At 39.1% G+C, this 15571-nt stretch overlaps 1 protein-coding gene across 1 annotated transcript; it reads left to right on the top strand.

Moving 5' to 3' along the window:
- The first annotated feature begins 6247 nt into the window (after positions 1-6247).
- On the top strand, positions 6248-6703 carry LOC138909767 (uncharacterized). The gene has a single exon (XM_070200982.1). It carries the CDS (start codon positions 6248-6250, stop codon positions 6701-6703), a length of 456 nt encoding a protein of 151 aa, XP_070057083.1.
- The last annotated feature ends 8868 nt before the right edge of the window (positions 6704-15571 follow it).

Raw genomic sequence — 15571 nt, 5'->3', positions numbered from 1 at the left:
TCTCTCCAAATTCCCAAATCTATCAAACAGTTGATCTAGACTTATCTACCCATCTTCGACATTCCTTATATTCCGGCTAGTCTTCAATAATAATGCCTAGAGAAACCTATGACACGACACGGTGACCGGCAGTATGGGATTTCGTCCAGCGAATGGCAACTCACTAAAGCTAATAATCTCCTCGAGCGTATGTGTCAGTTCACAGTCGAGAAACTTAAAGATCGCTTTGGCTAGATCTTAGAATTCTATCAAAAACCTGGTAAGCACTCTATCATCTTGGACGTTCATCAATGCAGTTAGCGCTCCAAGGTGTGTCCTAATTCCGTCTCTATGCACCCGCTGGATGTTCCTCCACCTTGCTTCATCTTGTGGGGCGCTCCCATAACCATGCTAATATTAGGGATGTTGTGGTCGATTTCCATAAAAAAGGAGAGAAAATGCTAGCTAAGTGTTTTGCTCTGAATCCTTAGTGTCTTAATCCGGAATAATTTTTTATTTCATAGAAGGCATATCGTTAGGTGCATGAATCATTTTTATTAGAGAGGTTTTCCTAATTGTGAGTCAATGCAGGGGATTGACTCACCTAGGGTGTATGCAACATGACCTATATTTACCAAGTGTAGAGTGTTTGGATTGGACTGAATAAATGTGAGACGACATGTTAGTTGACCTCACAATATCTTTCTCTGAAACTAGAGAGTTTTGAAAAGAAGGTTCAGAGGGGTGAAAAGACAACCCTCGCGTGATTTCTGTGTTTGATTGTGTATGGTAAAGACTCGATAGAAAAGTGCAATGACAGTGTATAAAAGCAGTAACAAGCAATTGTGATAAGTCAATGATAATATCAGGAATAAAGCAAATAAACACATAATTAAAAATTATGAAGACATATAAACATATAGTAAAGTGTTGATCAAATAGAATATAAATAAAATATCTCCATGTGTTTAAAATCTAGCCTGCGTCTGCTAAGGTCAGAACCTAAGTCTAAAAAATACCAGCAGTGTCGTCATGTTATTGCACCCTATTTTGCATAAGTCAAAATAAAATTAGTACTTGCAAATGGGAAGTAAAAGGAAACTTAGAAAGGGACATAATTATAATCTAAAGTAAACAAAGAAAGTCCAATTTTATTTGTGATAACCCTCTAAAGATTAATCAAAACCAATAAAGATTGGCTAGAGTGGACCACCCTTCCCTTACAAGATTTTCCTATGAGCCCTTGACACTTTAGAGTTCATAAGAGTCTCTAGGGCCCCGAGCAGTGCTTGTGCTAGGGAGGAGTTCCTTGATAGTGAGATTAGGTCCACAACAATGGACATTAGTCACTGAACTTTGTTTTGCCATAGAGGTCTGAACACAAACATTGACTTAGAACTTTAACCAAATAGACTGGCCAAGTAGACCCAAACAATAAACCATAAATAAGCTTTTAAAAACACAGAAGGCCTAATATAATGTCTTAAATCATGTAAACATAATATTATTTTTAATAACTCAATCAAGTAAAGGCAAAAGCAGTCTTAGAATAACACCAGATCTTGTTAACGGAATATCATTTGGAATTGAAGCAATCATTTAGGTAAAATGGCATAAACAACCAGGATACTAAAGCATACTTCAAGTTTCAAGTATCCTTAGTAGGTTAATATCACACATGGTCATAGGATCTCAAAATAGTTTTAAAGATATTTCATGGCTTGGAAAGCAACTTATAATCACTTTACATGTAGTAACACGTATAACTTTACAGTTTCAAAAAAGCATGATCAAATAAGAGCCACAAAAATAAAAGTTGTTAATAATGTACTCCTATAGACATACTTTCTATGTTAAAGATAATTTTGAAGTCTAGAATATTAATCTAAGTTACCTAAGATACTAGGCAGAGTTTTAACAAAGATAAATACTCATACATGTACTCACTTATTGGGTTTCAACAGAGGCCTAGTGCCTTACTTAGGTTAGACAAGAACACAACAATAACCTTCATTATGCAGATATAGCCTTTACACTTAGTGAGCCTAAGTCATCAGAAACTAGAACTTTAAGGATATAAAACCAGCTTTAGGATAGTCACTTAGAGAGAAACAGACACATAATCAGGAGAATAGTTCATGGTCAAACTTCACTGAATATCAAGCATCCTAGGCTAAGTATTTTTAGACTTAAAATTAACCTCACAAAGGTCATGCTAATAGAGAATAACAAGAGCTATCAAACATGATAAGATGATCAGATTTTTCATCTTAACCAGAATCTCATAGGCATGGCATCTACAACAAGGCAACATTATGATAAGAAAGAGTGGCATTTGCAGTCAAAGATAACAAATAGCTCATATCAGCAATAGTTTAACTAACAGGAAAAGCAGTGTAAACTTAAACATATTATTCTGAACTTACACCAATAAAACCTGATAAGCATAGCATTCACAATAACAAAACAGTCGCATGATAATAAAGAATATCATCTACAACTAATACTAACAAGGCAAACATATGATTTTAAATCAGCAGAGATTTAACCAAGTAGGGCAAGATCACTATTATAGCCATGAAAATGTAACCATGCTAAGTAAACAAATCTCACAAACATGCTTCATATCATATTCATACTAATAAAATAGTAAAACACGATAGTCAACAAGAATTTCAACACACGTTAGACTAACCAAACTGAATAACCATACATGAGAAGCCATACACAAAATTCAATCATTGAAATAAAATTGAAAATACAAGGACATTCATTAGGGCAGAAACCCATGTTCTTGACTATAGCTTTTAAGAAGTTGTATCCGGAAGCAACCCAAGAACAAATTACCTCAACCAGAATTGAAAGGAAGAAAATATTGTGAGCAATACACAGAGATTTTAATGCTTTTAGTATAGTTGCATTTACTCTACTAATTCGTTGTTAGGTGAAGGCATTAAAGCTAGTATTTATAGCCAAAAGATTGAGGATTTAAGGTTCAAGATTTTAAACCCTCGGATTCAAAAGCGATAGAAGACAAGGAACAATAATGAACACTGATGAAAAAAATACTTGACAAAATCAAGGGAATAAGATGAAAAATCAGAGGGGAAAAAGGGTGAAGATTTACCCTCTCAGACGTGACAAATGGACTAGCCATTTGAAACTGCTGGACCTCCGGACAAAGCCTTTACCTAGAGGTCCCTATGTTTGACCTTTGGGTCATCAAACGTCACCATGAGGTCAAGATTCCTATAACTCTGGAGATGCATGCAAAGCTTTAATGGAGGATTTGAACGGATGAGGGTGTGATGATGAGATTCTGTAACTTTCATGTTGAGGATAGGGTTTCAGAGTTTGAGATTTGAAATGAGATGATGAGAATGGGAATGTTTTTGGCTAGATTCTCGGTTACTAGTGATGATGGTGGTCTCGCAGTGATCTCTCAGTGAACTTGTACTAATTAGTACTAAGTTCAGAGAGATTTCAGAGAAGAGAGGACGAGAAAGAGATAAGAGAATGAGGAAATGGGGGCGGCTGGTATGACATAAGTGATTAGGGTTTAGGAGGTTTGTGTAGGTTTAATGTGAGAGAGGAACGTGGGCCGTCGAATGAAATGGATCGACGACTTAAGAAGTTTGATCTAAAAATAAAAGAAAAATAATAACTAGAGATAAAACGCGGGGGCATTGGATTGTTTTATCCAACGGTTGAGATTAATAGGGATTAACTAATTTTTAAAAGCGAAAAGCACAATTAATTTAGACCGTTGATAAACGTAATCAACGGTCCATATATGTGGAAGAAGTTACTTTTATGGTTGTTGACGATCAACTTTGGTCCACTTTTTTCTAATTAATTTTTCTATGCTCCGTAGTCCATAATAATTTTTAATATATTTTAAAATAATTATTTAAATATTTATTGCAATTTTCAAGCAGTCATATTTTAAAGAGAAGATATATTAACTATTAATCTTCCGACAATGACGCTAATCTCAACAGCGACCTCATGAGAGAATTTTGCGAGAAGTTCAGAATTGTCCACCACAATTCCACAACCTATAAACCACAAATGAATGGGGCAGTCGAGGCAGCCAACAAGAATATCAAGAGTAAGGGTGGCATGTGGACCAGTCCGAGCCTAAACGGGCCAAGTAGGCCGGTCCCTAACTAAACGGGCAAAATGGTCCCTGGCTAAACGGTCCTTTTCTAGAAACCGGCTCGGGACCGGGTCCACGAACTCATGGTCCCGGGCTAAACGGGATAAGTGAGCCCGGGCTAAACGGGATAAGTCGGTCCAATGGCTAAAATATTAATTTTTTTAAAAAAAAATTAGAATTGAAATTAGAGACAAAAGGATGTAAAAAATATATCTAAGGCAATGCCTTGTAAATTTTATTATAGAATTGTGACCTAAACTTTTTAATTCAAAATTTAAAGACAAAAATATTATAAAGAGATATTCAAAGCAATGCCTTGTAATTTTATTATAGCATTAAAAAAAATATGGCAAAATCTTTCTTAGTCTTCCTCCCCCTATGAAATGAGCACAACAAGGTGCTAATACCACCATTGAGAAGAAAAAGAAACTAATCAAGATGTGCCAAAATACAAGTTACATAATACATACTAATTTTTATTCATACAAGTTACATGGTATCTCTTACAAACTTCATAAATCCTTCAAGGTTCGGAGGAATTTCCGTTAGTGGTGGTGGAAAAGTAGCTTGGTCATCGCCGCTTTCATTATCGGGCGAAGCAACATCCTCCGCAAGTTCAGCTAGCAGTTCTTCGTAAGCTTCGTCTTCCTCTAGTTGTGATTTAGCAAGTCCAAAATTTCTTCTTTCCGAACGGATCCAATATCTGAAAAGTACTGATTTTTCCAAGCTCTCCCTCATAGACGCTCTATAATCACTGAGTTGAAGTCTCGCTTGACTGAAAGTGCTCTCTGATGCCACTGTTGAAGCTTGAATAGTTAAAATGTCTCGTGCCATCCTTGAAAGAACCGGAAAGTGTTTTTATTTGTCCTTCCACCATTGCAAAAGATTAAAGGAGCCGTCGGGATTCACTTCCTCGATTCCCTGCAACAAATAAACTTCAAGCTTATTTAGTTGTGAAAAATCACTACTACTAGAACCTTGATAACCCCTAAACCCCATCCAAGCACTAAGTGCTCTTACTCCCGCAGTTCTTTTAGATGATTGAGAATCAGAAGAAGAAGGAGTTGGAACATTTGGTCTAGCATGATTTAATACAACTTGATAAGCATGATAAATAGTTTGAGCATTTATTCTAATGGAGGCTATTGCTTCCGAAAGTTGAGATAACTCATCATCTTCAAGTGCTAAACCATTATAAACAGTTTCGTACCAAAATTGAGGACCTCTTAATTTCATACAAGGATTTAAGAAAGCACCAATACCATAAATAGGGGGAATAGGGAAATTGACTCTCGGTAAATTGTAATAAACTATTATTGCTATCAAGAATAGCAGGTGGAGGACGGATATGGGTTTTGGTTCGGGGAGCCGGGGGAAGGGGAGGAGGAACAACATGACCACTAGATTCGCCACACTTGGATTTTCACTTATTTTTACCAAAATATTTTTTTTAAGAAAGCCATCTTAATTAATCAAGTAATAGCAAATAAATAAAACAAACAAAACTATACTATTAAAACTTAAGAGTTGGAATGAGTTTACCGAATTGACGAACAACTTGTTGAAAATTGATTATCGCTGAAGACTTGAAGACTTCAATTCACCAACTTCATAATTTTTTCACAAATTGTAACAATAAAGTAAGCAATAGTAGCAAGTATAGAAGAAAATTAGAGAGAGATTGTGATAGATTGATATTGATTTTGTAAGAAAAATGAAAGAATGAGGGGGTATTTATAGTTGAAAATAGGGAAAAAGTATAATTATAAAGAGTTTGGGATTAAAACAAAGTTGGGGGGGGGGGAGAGATAAATGTCTATTTTATAAATAGCTAATGGCTATTTTTGACAGCCCAACAACTATTTTTGACAGCCCAACGACTGTTTTTTAAATTTTTCATATTTTTTTTATTTTTTTGAAAATATTACCGTTGGGACCGGTCCGGTCCCGGTCCCTGGCGGTCCCAAAGCATAGGACCAGCCCAGGAGACTGGACAGCGAGACCAGCCCAGGCCCACTAATACCGGTGCTACCGGTCCTGGCCCGTTTGGTATGCGGTCCCGGACCGGCCCACTTGCCACCCTTAATCAAGAGGATTCTGCGATAGATAATGGACAATCACAGAAAATGGCACGAGAAACTAACTTTCTCTTTACTGGGTTATCGAACTACTATGAGAACATCCACTGGGGCAATGTCGTACATGTTGGTATACGACACTGAAGCAGTGATACCCGCAGAGGGCGAGATATCGTCTTTAAGATTCATTCAAGAGGTAAAATTGGATGACGCAGAATTGATACGGGTCAGGCAGGAACAACTCATACTCATTGATGAGAAGAGAATGGATACAGTATGTCATGGTCAGCTATACCAGAACAGGATGGCCAGTGCACTTAACAAGAGAGTGAAGCCTCGCCAATTCACGCTGGGGCAGTTGGTTCTGAAGAAAATCTTTCCCCTTAATGAAGAAGCCAAAGGAAAGTTCGCACCAAACTGGCAAGATCCTTACGTGGTTCACCGAGCACTTTCGGGTGGAGCTCTAATCTTGTCAGAAATGGATTGAAGAGTCAACACGAAGCCTATCAACTCAAACACAATCAAGAGGTACTATGTTTGAAGACAAATAGAGTTAGGTTTTTGATGTAACAGAACTACGTTCGACCTGACTTCCCACGAAGGGATACGTAGGCAACCCACGTAGGGTTAGGTTTCTCTCCCCCTTTTTCTTGTAATAGAAAAAACCAAATATCACTTTTGTATGTTGCTCAAGAACTACGCCGACTTGATTTTCTCATAAAGAAATACGTAGGCAATCCTCATCAGGTTCAGTCGTCTTTTGTAACTGAACTACGTTCTGGCCTGATTCCACTTGGATATGTAGGTTGTCTGAGTCAGACTCGGCCATTTTCATTCTTAATTTCATCATCTTGCATCTATTGTAATCGAACTACGCTTTGACCTGATTCCATTGGATATGTAGGCTTCCTGAGTCAAGCTCGATCATCTTCATCATATTTCATCATAACCCACGAACTATGTTCAGACCTGATTCTGTTTTGGATACGTTGGTAACCTGAAAGGGTTCAGTCTTAACCCTAGGAAAGCCTTGTAATGCATTAGTTTAAATTAGGACATAGTCATAACAACAAGAAGTCGCCTTGTTAGAGGCATCATGGAAGATCAACATCAAGAGGATGAAGTTTTCAAGAAGATACGCTCACGTGGGGGAAATCTTTTGTAACATGTCATAATCCAGAACGACGACATTTGCCTTAAAACACATTATTTTCAAAAAGTTTTCTAAAGAAAAATATATGTATATACAGTAATTTGTTCCATCTACCGAACTTCGTGGCGCAATTATATCCCAGGCCGAGGCAAACCAACACTGTGGTCGACACGAACCAACTTCCCCCCTCCCCCCACCACTAAGAAATTTTCTTTGAGTGAAGGATCAACAGGGAGTAAGGAAGCACTAAGACCACACCGGGGCAAATGACGGACCTGCCACTTTCCTAAGATTATTCCTCTTCCTTCTTTACTTGATTTTTTCTGGTACAGCTAAGGCTATTCTTTGAATCCTTTGCAGGTACCTCGGAATCAGACAGCTACTACGGAAAACCTATACATAGCAAATTGTATGCTCACCTAACCGGAGCATCTTGTACAAAATGAGTCATCAACTTCACCACTCAGAGTCATATATATAACAAAGCATCATCTCAATCAATCAGAGCGCCCTGTACAAATCAAACATCGTCTTCGCCAATCGAAGCCCTGTATATAGCAAATCGTAACTGGGCTGACAAATATATGGTGGTTCCCAAACCTTGACGAATCCATCACCACCCATATCGAGGGATTTTTAAGTATTTACACCTATCACTTCACGTTAGGCCCCTTGGACCCGGTTATCATCGATTTTGCAAAAGATACGAGGTAACCCTCGGTGAAATTCACCCTTCTTTTTGGAGGATCATAATCCTCTTTAGTTTATTTGTAAGTAAGATCGAAGGGTTTCCTTTCACGATCGACCACCTTATACGCCTATATAGTCCCCGACTCTACCGGGGGGACTGATCAAGCTCGACTGTCAGGCTAGTAAAGTTGTGTTCTCGAGTATCGATAAAGATAGGGATCGAGGATGGCTAGGCCGTTCGTCCGAGTGAGGACCTCAGACTTGATCCCGGCTGAATACATACCATTCCCTGAGAAGTGGAACACGAAACATAAGTATATAATTTTGCTTTCAAGGTTTTATTTATTGCCCTTTTCCTTTTTTCTTATCGGTGTTCTGTAACGGTGCAGCTGTTGCCCGAATCCCGAACGCAGTTCCTCGACTCAAGCAGTGGGTCGAGGGCATTGTATCGCAAAGGCCTTATTCCGAGCACTCATGGCGTGTGCTTTCAAAGGGCCGATGGGAGGCCCGTTCGCACGGTGAGATCTCTTTCATAAGTGATATTTGGTTTCCCCTTTGCATGATTAAGACCTTACTTATTTTATGTCTTTCTGCAGGTTTGCCCAAGGAAGTCCAAATGAGGCCCCCATCCGGTAGGTACTATTTCCCCACCGAGTCCCCTACTCCGAAATAGGGTGAAGATAAGATGAGAAAAAGGGGTATGAGTTCTCCGAGCTCGGAGAAGAAGAAAACAAAGAGAATGTTGGTGCGCATGTCCAAAGAAAGCACCAGCGCTCGAGCACCACCTTTGGGTTCCCTCTATCAGCTGAGGGATGAATCCAAAGAAGAACAAAAGGATAAAACCTTTAATCTGGTGTCCCGAGTGTCGACACGGCTCAAAGAGCAAGGGGCCTTCCAACTAGAGGGAGGTGATGCCGATCTCTATCAAGCTTGGGAGGTCGAGCAGGAGGCCGAGACTAAAGCTTCCCGGGAAGTGGGCAGTGCACTGAAGGAAGCACTCGGAGTGATAGAGATCACCTATTCACCTTCGTTCACTGACTCAATATACAATGAGGCTCAGGCAGTGAAAGAATGTCCCAATGAGGGAGTCCCCAGGTCGGACGATCCCTTCCGCGGCTTCTTTGATGAAGTGGACTCTACGACCACAAAGGGAGTCATCGGGTTGGGTGAGTTGGAGATACCAAGGAAGAACCCTTCTTCGGGTGCAAGCGGATCTTCTTCGAGTCCCAAACTGGTCAATCGATTCCCTTCCCCAAGTATGGATCCTGGTCAGAAGCGATTCATCACTTTCTCCCTTCCGAAAGATTTTTGGGTCCTCTCTTCCCCCGTAGGGGTGGCTAGTTATCTTCGGTACCTGGTGACTGAGGATGATTAGGCCAAGATGAACGAGGTGGATGCACCCTACATGTTCAACGAAGCACAACATGCGTTAAACCGGGTAACTCTAAACATTCCTTAATAGTTTTCAATTTGTACTTAGGCTATTTTGTAGATAGCTATTACATTTTCTCTTCGCGTTTGTAGGCCTCGGTACTTCAACACAAGGCTTTACTCCGATATTGTGATGATCTGAAACAGCTTGAGGCCGAGGTCCGAGGGCTCACTGAGAAGAGAGATTCCTACAAACTTCTTAGTGAGCAGTGTGAGGGGGAGGCTAGGAGCCTCTGAGCCGAGCTCGCGGTGGCTCAGAAGGAGCATGCCGATCTGGACGAGCAGGTAAAAATATTTGAGGTTAGTGATGACGATCTAGGCTCGGTGACTAATCATCGAAATCCGCAGGTCCAACAGAAAATCGACCGAGTAGACCAACTTCGAGTTGAGATAGACGATGTAAAGGTCGAGACCAACGAATGGAGGGGCAGGATGGATCATTTGGCCTCGAAAAAGGAGGCTGCTTGGGCGCAACTGACTTTGGCTAAGGTCCAGCTTTGAGCAGCAAAGGAAAAGGCCGAGATGCTGGCCAAAATGTCGAAGAGCTCTAGTCCCGGCTAAGTTCAGTGGTTAAATCCAATGCCGACGAGATGGTGGCTCAATATAAGGCCGATGCCGAGGCGGCCTAGGATGTCGTTGAATATGAGAAGCAGCAGTCACGAAGAGAGGCCCTCGAGGAGATTCATGCTCAGGGTTTCGATCTATCAATCGAGATCGAGACCGCTAAGGGGCTCGAGGCCAAGGCCAAGAAGTTGGCCTACCCCGAAGAAGAAGAAGAAGAAGAAGAAGACTCTGAGGGTTTCAATGGTACCGAGGGCGAAGAAGACCAGGCTATTTAGAAGCCTTTGTAGAAATTTTTCCTTTTTTGTTTTTTGTACTTGTGTACTTTTGTATTTTTGTTAAGGCCATTTGGCCTTTGTAAAGATTGTATATAATATATGAGGCTTGTTTTCCCCTTCGACAGTTTATATATTCTGTTTTCCTTTACTTTATTCTTTATGTTTGCAAAGGTCGAAATTCCTTAGCATAAAATAGTTCGGTCATGTTCGGAGGTTCGAACGAGCCTTGCTTTGGACATTATTTTGTGTAAGGCATCGTGGGGGTTTGACATGATCGAGAACTTTTTCCCCAAAGTACTTATGACTTTTTAGATTGTAGAGAGGCCTCGAATACTATTGTGGTCTTCGATACCGGTTCGTAACCGGCCTTCAATTTTAAGTTAGCACGATTTACTGTTGCCTCGTTAAAAACCTTGCCGAAAAATCCAATTGGGACAAAACCGGATCAAGGGAAAAAGAGTGCAACGCGTACTTTCAAGCCTAAAGATTGTATCGTTCTTTGATGATTGCCTGCAAGTGTTAGTTCGCAATGTAAATAAATAAAAGGAAATGAATAGGATCGTACCTTAGCAATAGTATCTCTTCAAGTGAGCTATGTTCCAATTGTTCGGTTGTTGCTCACCGTTCATCGTTTCGAGTTTGTATGATCATTCATTGGTGATCTCGATAATTTGATAAGGGCCTTCCCATTTCGGCCCCAATTTCCCTTCATTCGAGTTTCAGGTGTTTAGTGTAACCTTCCTTAGTACCAAGTCCCCGACATTGAAGTGTCAAAGGTTGGTCCTTCGATTGTAATATCTCTCGATCCGGACAAGGGCTTCTTCGTGCATTTCATACAATAAATCTAGGCTCGTGTTCATAGCTTCGCCGTTCAATCCCTCGGTTGCATATCGGAACCTGAGACTTGGCTCTCCGACTTCAATCGGTATTAGAGCTTCGGCGCCGTAGACTAGTGAGAATGGGGTGGCCCCAGTACTCGACTTTGAGGTCATTCGGTATGCCCTTAAGACTTCGGGCAGGATTTCCTTCCATCTTCCTTTGGTGTTAGTTAACCTTTTTCTGAGGTTTTGGAGTATGGTTTTGTTGGTCGATTCTGGTTGCCCGTTCCCAATAGGGTGGTAGGGTATTGATAGGATCTTTTTGATCTTATGATCTTCGAAAAACTTTCTTACCTTGCTGTCAATGAATTGTTTTCCATTGTCACACACGATCTCGGCCGGCATCCCGAATTGGCATATAATATGATCCCAAATGAAGTCGATGACTTCTTTCTCCCTGACCTTTGCATATGCCTGGGCTTCCACCAACTTAGAAAAATATTCTGTCATAAACAATATAAATTGAGCCTTACCGGGTGCCCATGGAAGGGGGCCGACAATATCCATTCCCACTTCATGAATGGCCATGGTGACAAGACCGAATGCAGCAGCTCCCCTGGCTGATGAATCATCGGAGCGTGTCTTTGACATTCATCATATTTTCTTACGAACTCCTTTGCGTCCTGTTCCATATCAATCCAGTATAGCCGACTTTGATAACTTTTCGAACCAGTGATTCGGCGCTTGAATGATTTCCATAGGTGCCTTCGTGAATTTCCCTCAAAATGTACTCGGTGTCCCCTAGTCCTAGATATATTGTGATGGGACATAGAATGCCCTTTTGAACAGGGTTCCATCTTCAAATAGGCTAAACCGGGTTGCCTTTGTATGTAGGGCCCTCAATTCCTTTGGATCTGACGGCAGTTTTTCGGTCTTCAGGTATTCTATATATTTATTTCTCCAGTCCCAAGTTAGGCTCGTTGAGTTAATCTCGGCATGGCCTTCCTCCACTACCGATCTCATAAGTTGTACGATTGACCCAGAGTTGAATTCTTCGTCCTCGACTGATGACCCTAGGTTAGCGAGGGCATCGGCCTCGCTGTTTTGATCTTGAGGTACGTGTTACAAAGTTCATTCTTTGAATCGATGTAATGTTACATGCAATTTATCTAGGTACCTTTGCATTCGTTCTTCTCTGACCTCGAACGTCCCATTAACTTGATTTACCATAAAGAAGGAGTCGCACTTAGCTTCAATTATCTCTGCCCCCAAGCTTTTGGCTAGTTCGAGACTTGCAATCATGGCCTCAAATTCGGCCTCATTGTTAGTCAATTTCATAATCCTAATAGATTGTCTAACTGCATTTCCTATTGGTGGCTTCAGTACGATGCTAAGTCCGGACCCTTTTGCGTTCGAGACACCATCCGTAAAGAGGGTCCAGGTCCCCGAGGAGGTCCCTGAGTTGATTAATAACTCTCTTTCGACCTCGGGTAGGGCTGGCAAGTGGGCCGATCCCCGGCCTAAACGGGCCAAGTAGGCCGGTCCAAACGGTCCCCGGCCCGGTCCCCGGCCGTGCCCAAATTAAACGGGTCCGGGCCTAAACGGGCTTTTTCTAAGGATCGGCCCGGGACCGGGACCGTTTGGTCCCGGGCTAAGCGGTCCCGGGCCGCGGGCTAAACGGGCTAAGTGGGCCCAATATTTTTAAAAAAATAGATATTAGAGACAAAAGGATGTTAAAATAAATATCTAAGATGTATAGATATTCGAATATATATAGTATATAAGATGTATATATAGTATATAAGATGTATATATAGTATAGTATATATATTAAATGTATATATAATATATATATATATATATAGTATATAAGATGTATATATATATATAAGATGTATATATAGTATATCGATATAAGATGTATATATATATATATATATATATATATATATATATATATATATATATATATATAAGCTATATTCGATAAGTTATATATACATCTTATATACTATATATAAGATATATATATAGTATATTATATATATTAAATGTATATATAATATATATATATATAGTATAGTATATATATAAGATGTGTATATATATATATATAAGATGTATATATAGTATAGTATATATATATTAAATGTATATATAATATATATATAGTATAGTATATATATAAGATGTACTATATATATATATATATATATATATATAGTATATATATAGTATATAAGATGTATATATAGTATATCGATATAAGATGTATATATATATATATATATAAGCTATATTCGAGACAAAAAAATATTGTAAAGAGATATGCCTTGTAATTTTATTATAGCATTAAAAAATATGGCAATATCTTTCTTAGTCTTTACCCCCCTATGGAATGAGTACAACAAGGAGCTAATACCACCATTGAGAAGAAAAAGAAACTAATCAAGATGTGCCAAAATATAAGTTACTTAATACATACTAATTTTTGTTCATACAAGTTACATGGTATCTCTTACAAACTTCATAAATCTATCAAGGTCCGGAGGAATTTCCGTTGGTGGTGGCGGAAAAGTTGCTTGGTCATCGCCACTTCCGGGAGAAGCAACATCCTCCGCAAGTTCAGCTAGCATTTCTTCGTAAGCTTCGTCTTCATCTGGTTGTGATTCAGCAAGTCCAAAATTTCTTCTTTCTGACCGGATCTAATCTCTGAAAAGTACTGATTTTTCCAAACTCTCCCTCATAAACGCTCTATAATCACCGAGTTGAAGTCTTGCTTGACTGAAAGTGCTCTCTGATGCCACTGTTGAAGCTTGAATAGTTAAAATGTCTTGGGCCATCCTTGAAAGAACCGGAAAGTATTTTTCTTTGTCCTTCCACCATTCCAAAAGATTAAAGGAACCGTCAGAATTTACTTCCTCAATTCCCTGCGACAAATAAACTTCAAGCTCATTTAGTTGTGAAAAATCACTACTACTAGGACCTTGAGAACCCCTAAACCTCGCCCAAGCACTAAGTGCTCTTACTCCCGCAATTCTTTTAGATGATTGAGAATCAGAAGAAGAATGAGTTGAAACATTTGGTCTAGCATGTAAGGTGCTCATCATCATCACTTACATGTGCATTAAATATTGAGTTTATGGGGTTTCTATATTCATATGCAACAACCAAACTTTCATACATGTAATTCCATCTAGTTGGACAAGGTTTAGGAACCTTTCTTTCTCTTAGGCCAAATTCATCGCATCTTTTAAAATATTCTCTAAGTCTACTTCTACGGTTTGAATAAAAAAGCCAGTTAAGAGCCATTTTAACCTTTTCAATTTCAATATTTAAAATTCTCATACCATCACCCACAATTAAATGGTAAATATGACAAATATATCTAACATGAAAAAAATCACTAAATGTAGGATTTAGCGTAGTGGTAAGCAAGGCTATAGAATTTGTGTTACTAGTAGCATTATCCATTGAAATTGACATTATTTTATCACTAATGCAAAAATATCTACAAATATCTGTAACTGTGCTAGCAATAAACTGCCCTGTGTGACGTGAATTAATTATTCTATAAGAAATAATGCGCTTTTGCATTATCCAATCCTCATCAATCTAATGACTGGTAACAGTAAGGTAATCACAGTCGTTACCACTTCTACCAATATCAGTTGTAATAGAAACACGACAATTTATATAAGTAAATAAATAGCACAAATATTGTTCATATTCATGTTTATATTTATAAATATCTCTCTTTATGGTTGTGCGAGGAAAACCTTTATAAGTAGGATTAAAAAACTTTCTAATATAATGCACAAAGTTAGGATCAGAAGGAAAACTATAGGGTAAACACATAACAGTTACCATTTTTGCCAATTCTTCCTGATAATTTTTTGGATCATAATATAAAATACCACCGGTAACAGTGTTAATTCCCGGTTGAAATTGATTTGAACCGGTACTAGGGTCAACCTGACTAGGAGTAGGTAGACTTTTCCCCTCGGCCAAAGCTTTCAGACGAAGATATCTCACTTTATCTTGAGGGTGTTTCATTATGTGTCTAGCCAAAGTTCCCTCCCCCCTCCCCCCCTCCGCGATCCAAAATATTTAAAAACTAACTCCGTGCCACAAGTTTTATACTTAGCCTTATTTTCTGGAATTAGTTGAGTAAAAAATGGCCAAACGGGAGATGTTTCCGTCTGTTTGCTAGGTTGTCTAGAAAAAGTAAGGGTAGTAACAGGAATATCAAATGGAGCATCAGTTGGATTAGCAGGGTTACCACTAGTTGGGTTAACATCAGGAGCAGGACTAGTTGGTGTATCATCATCCGGTTGAGTTTCATCAAAATCTATTTCCTCGTCATCATTTTCATCAATAGTTGGATTAGAATAAAGAGCATTCATTAATTCATGGTCTAATTG

Source organism: Nicotiana tomentosiformis, chromosome 1 (assembly GCF_000390325.3).
Source record: "Nicotiana tomentosiformis chromosome 1, ASM39032v3, whole genome shotgun sequence".
Classification (NCBI taxonomy): domain Eukaryota; kingdom Viridiplantae; phylum Streptophyta; class Magnoliopsida; order Solanales; family Solanaceae; genus Nicotiana; species Nicotiana tomentosiformis.
The sequence above is the reverse complement of the archived record's forward strand: the minus strand, read 5'-3'. Positions and strand labels throughout refer to the sequence as shown.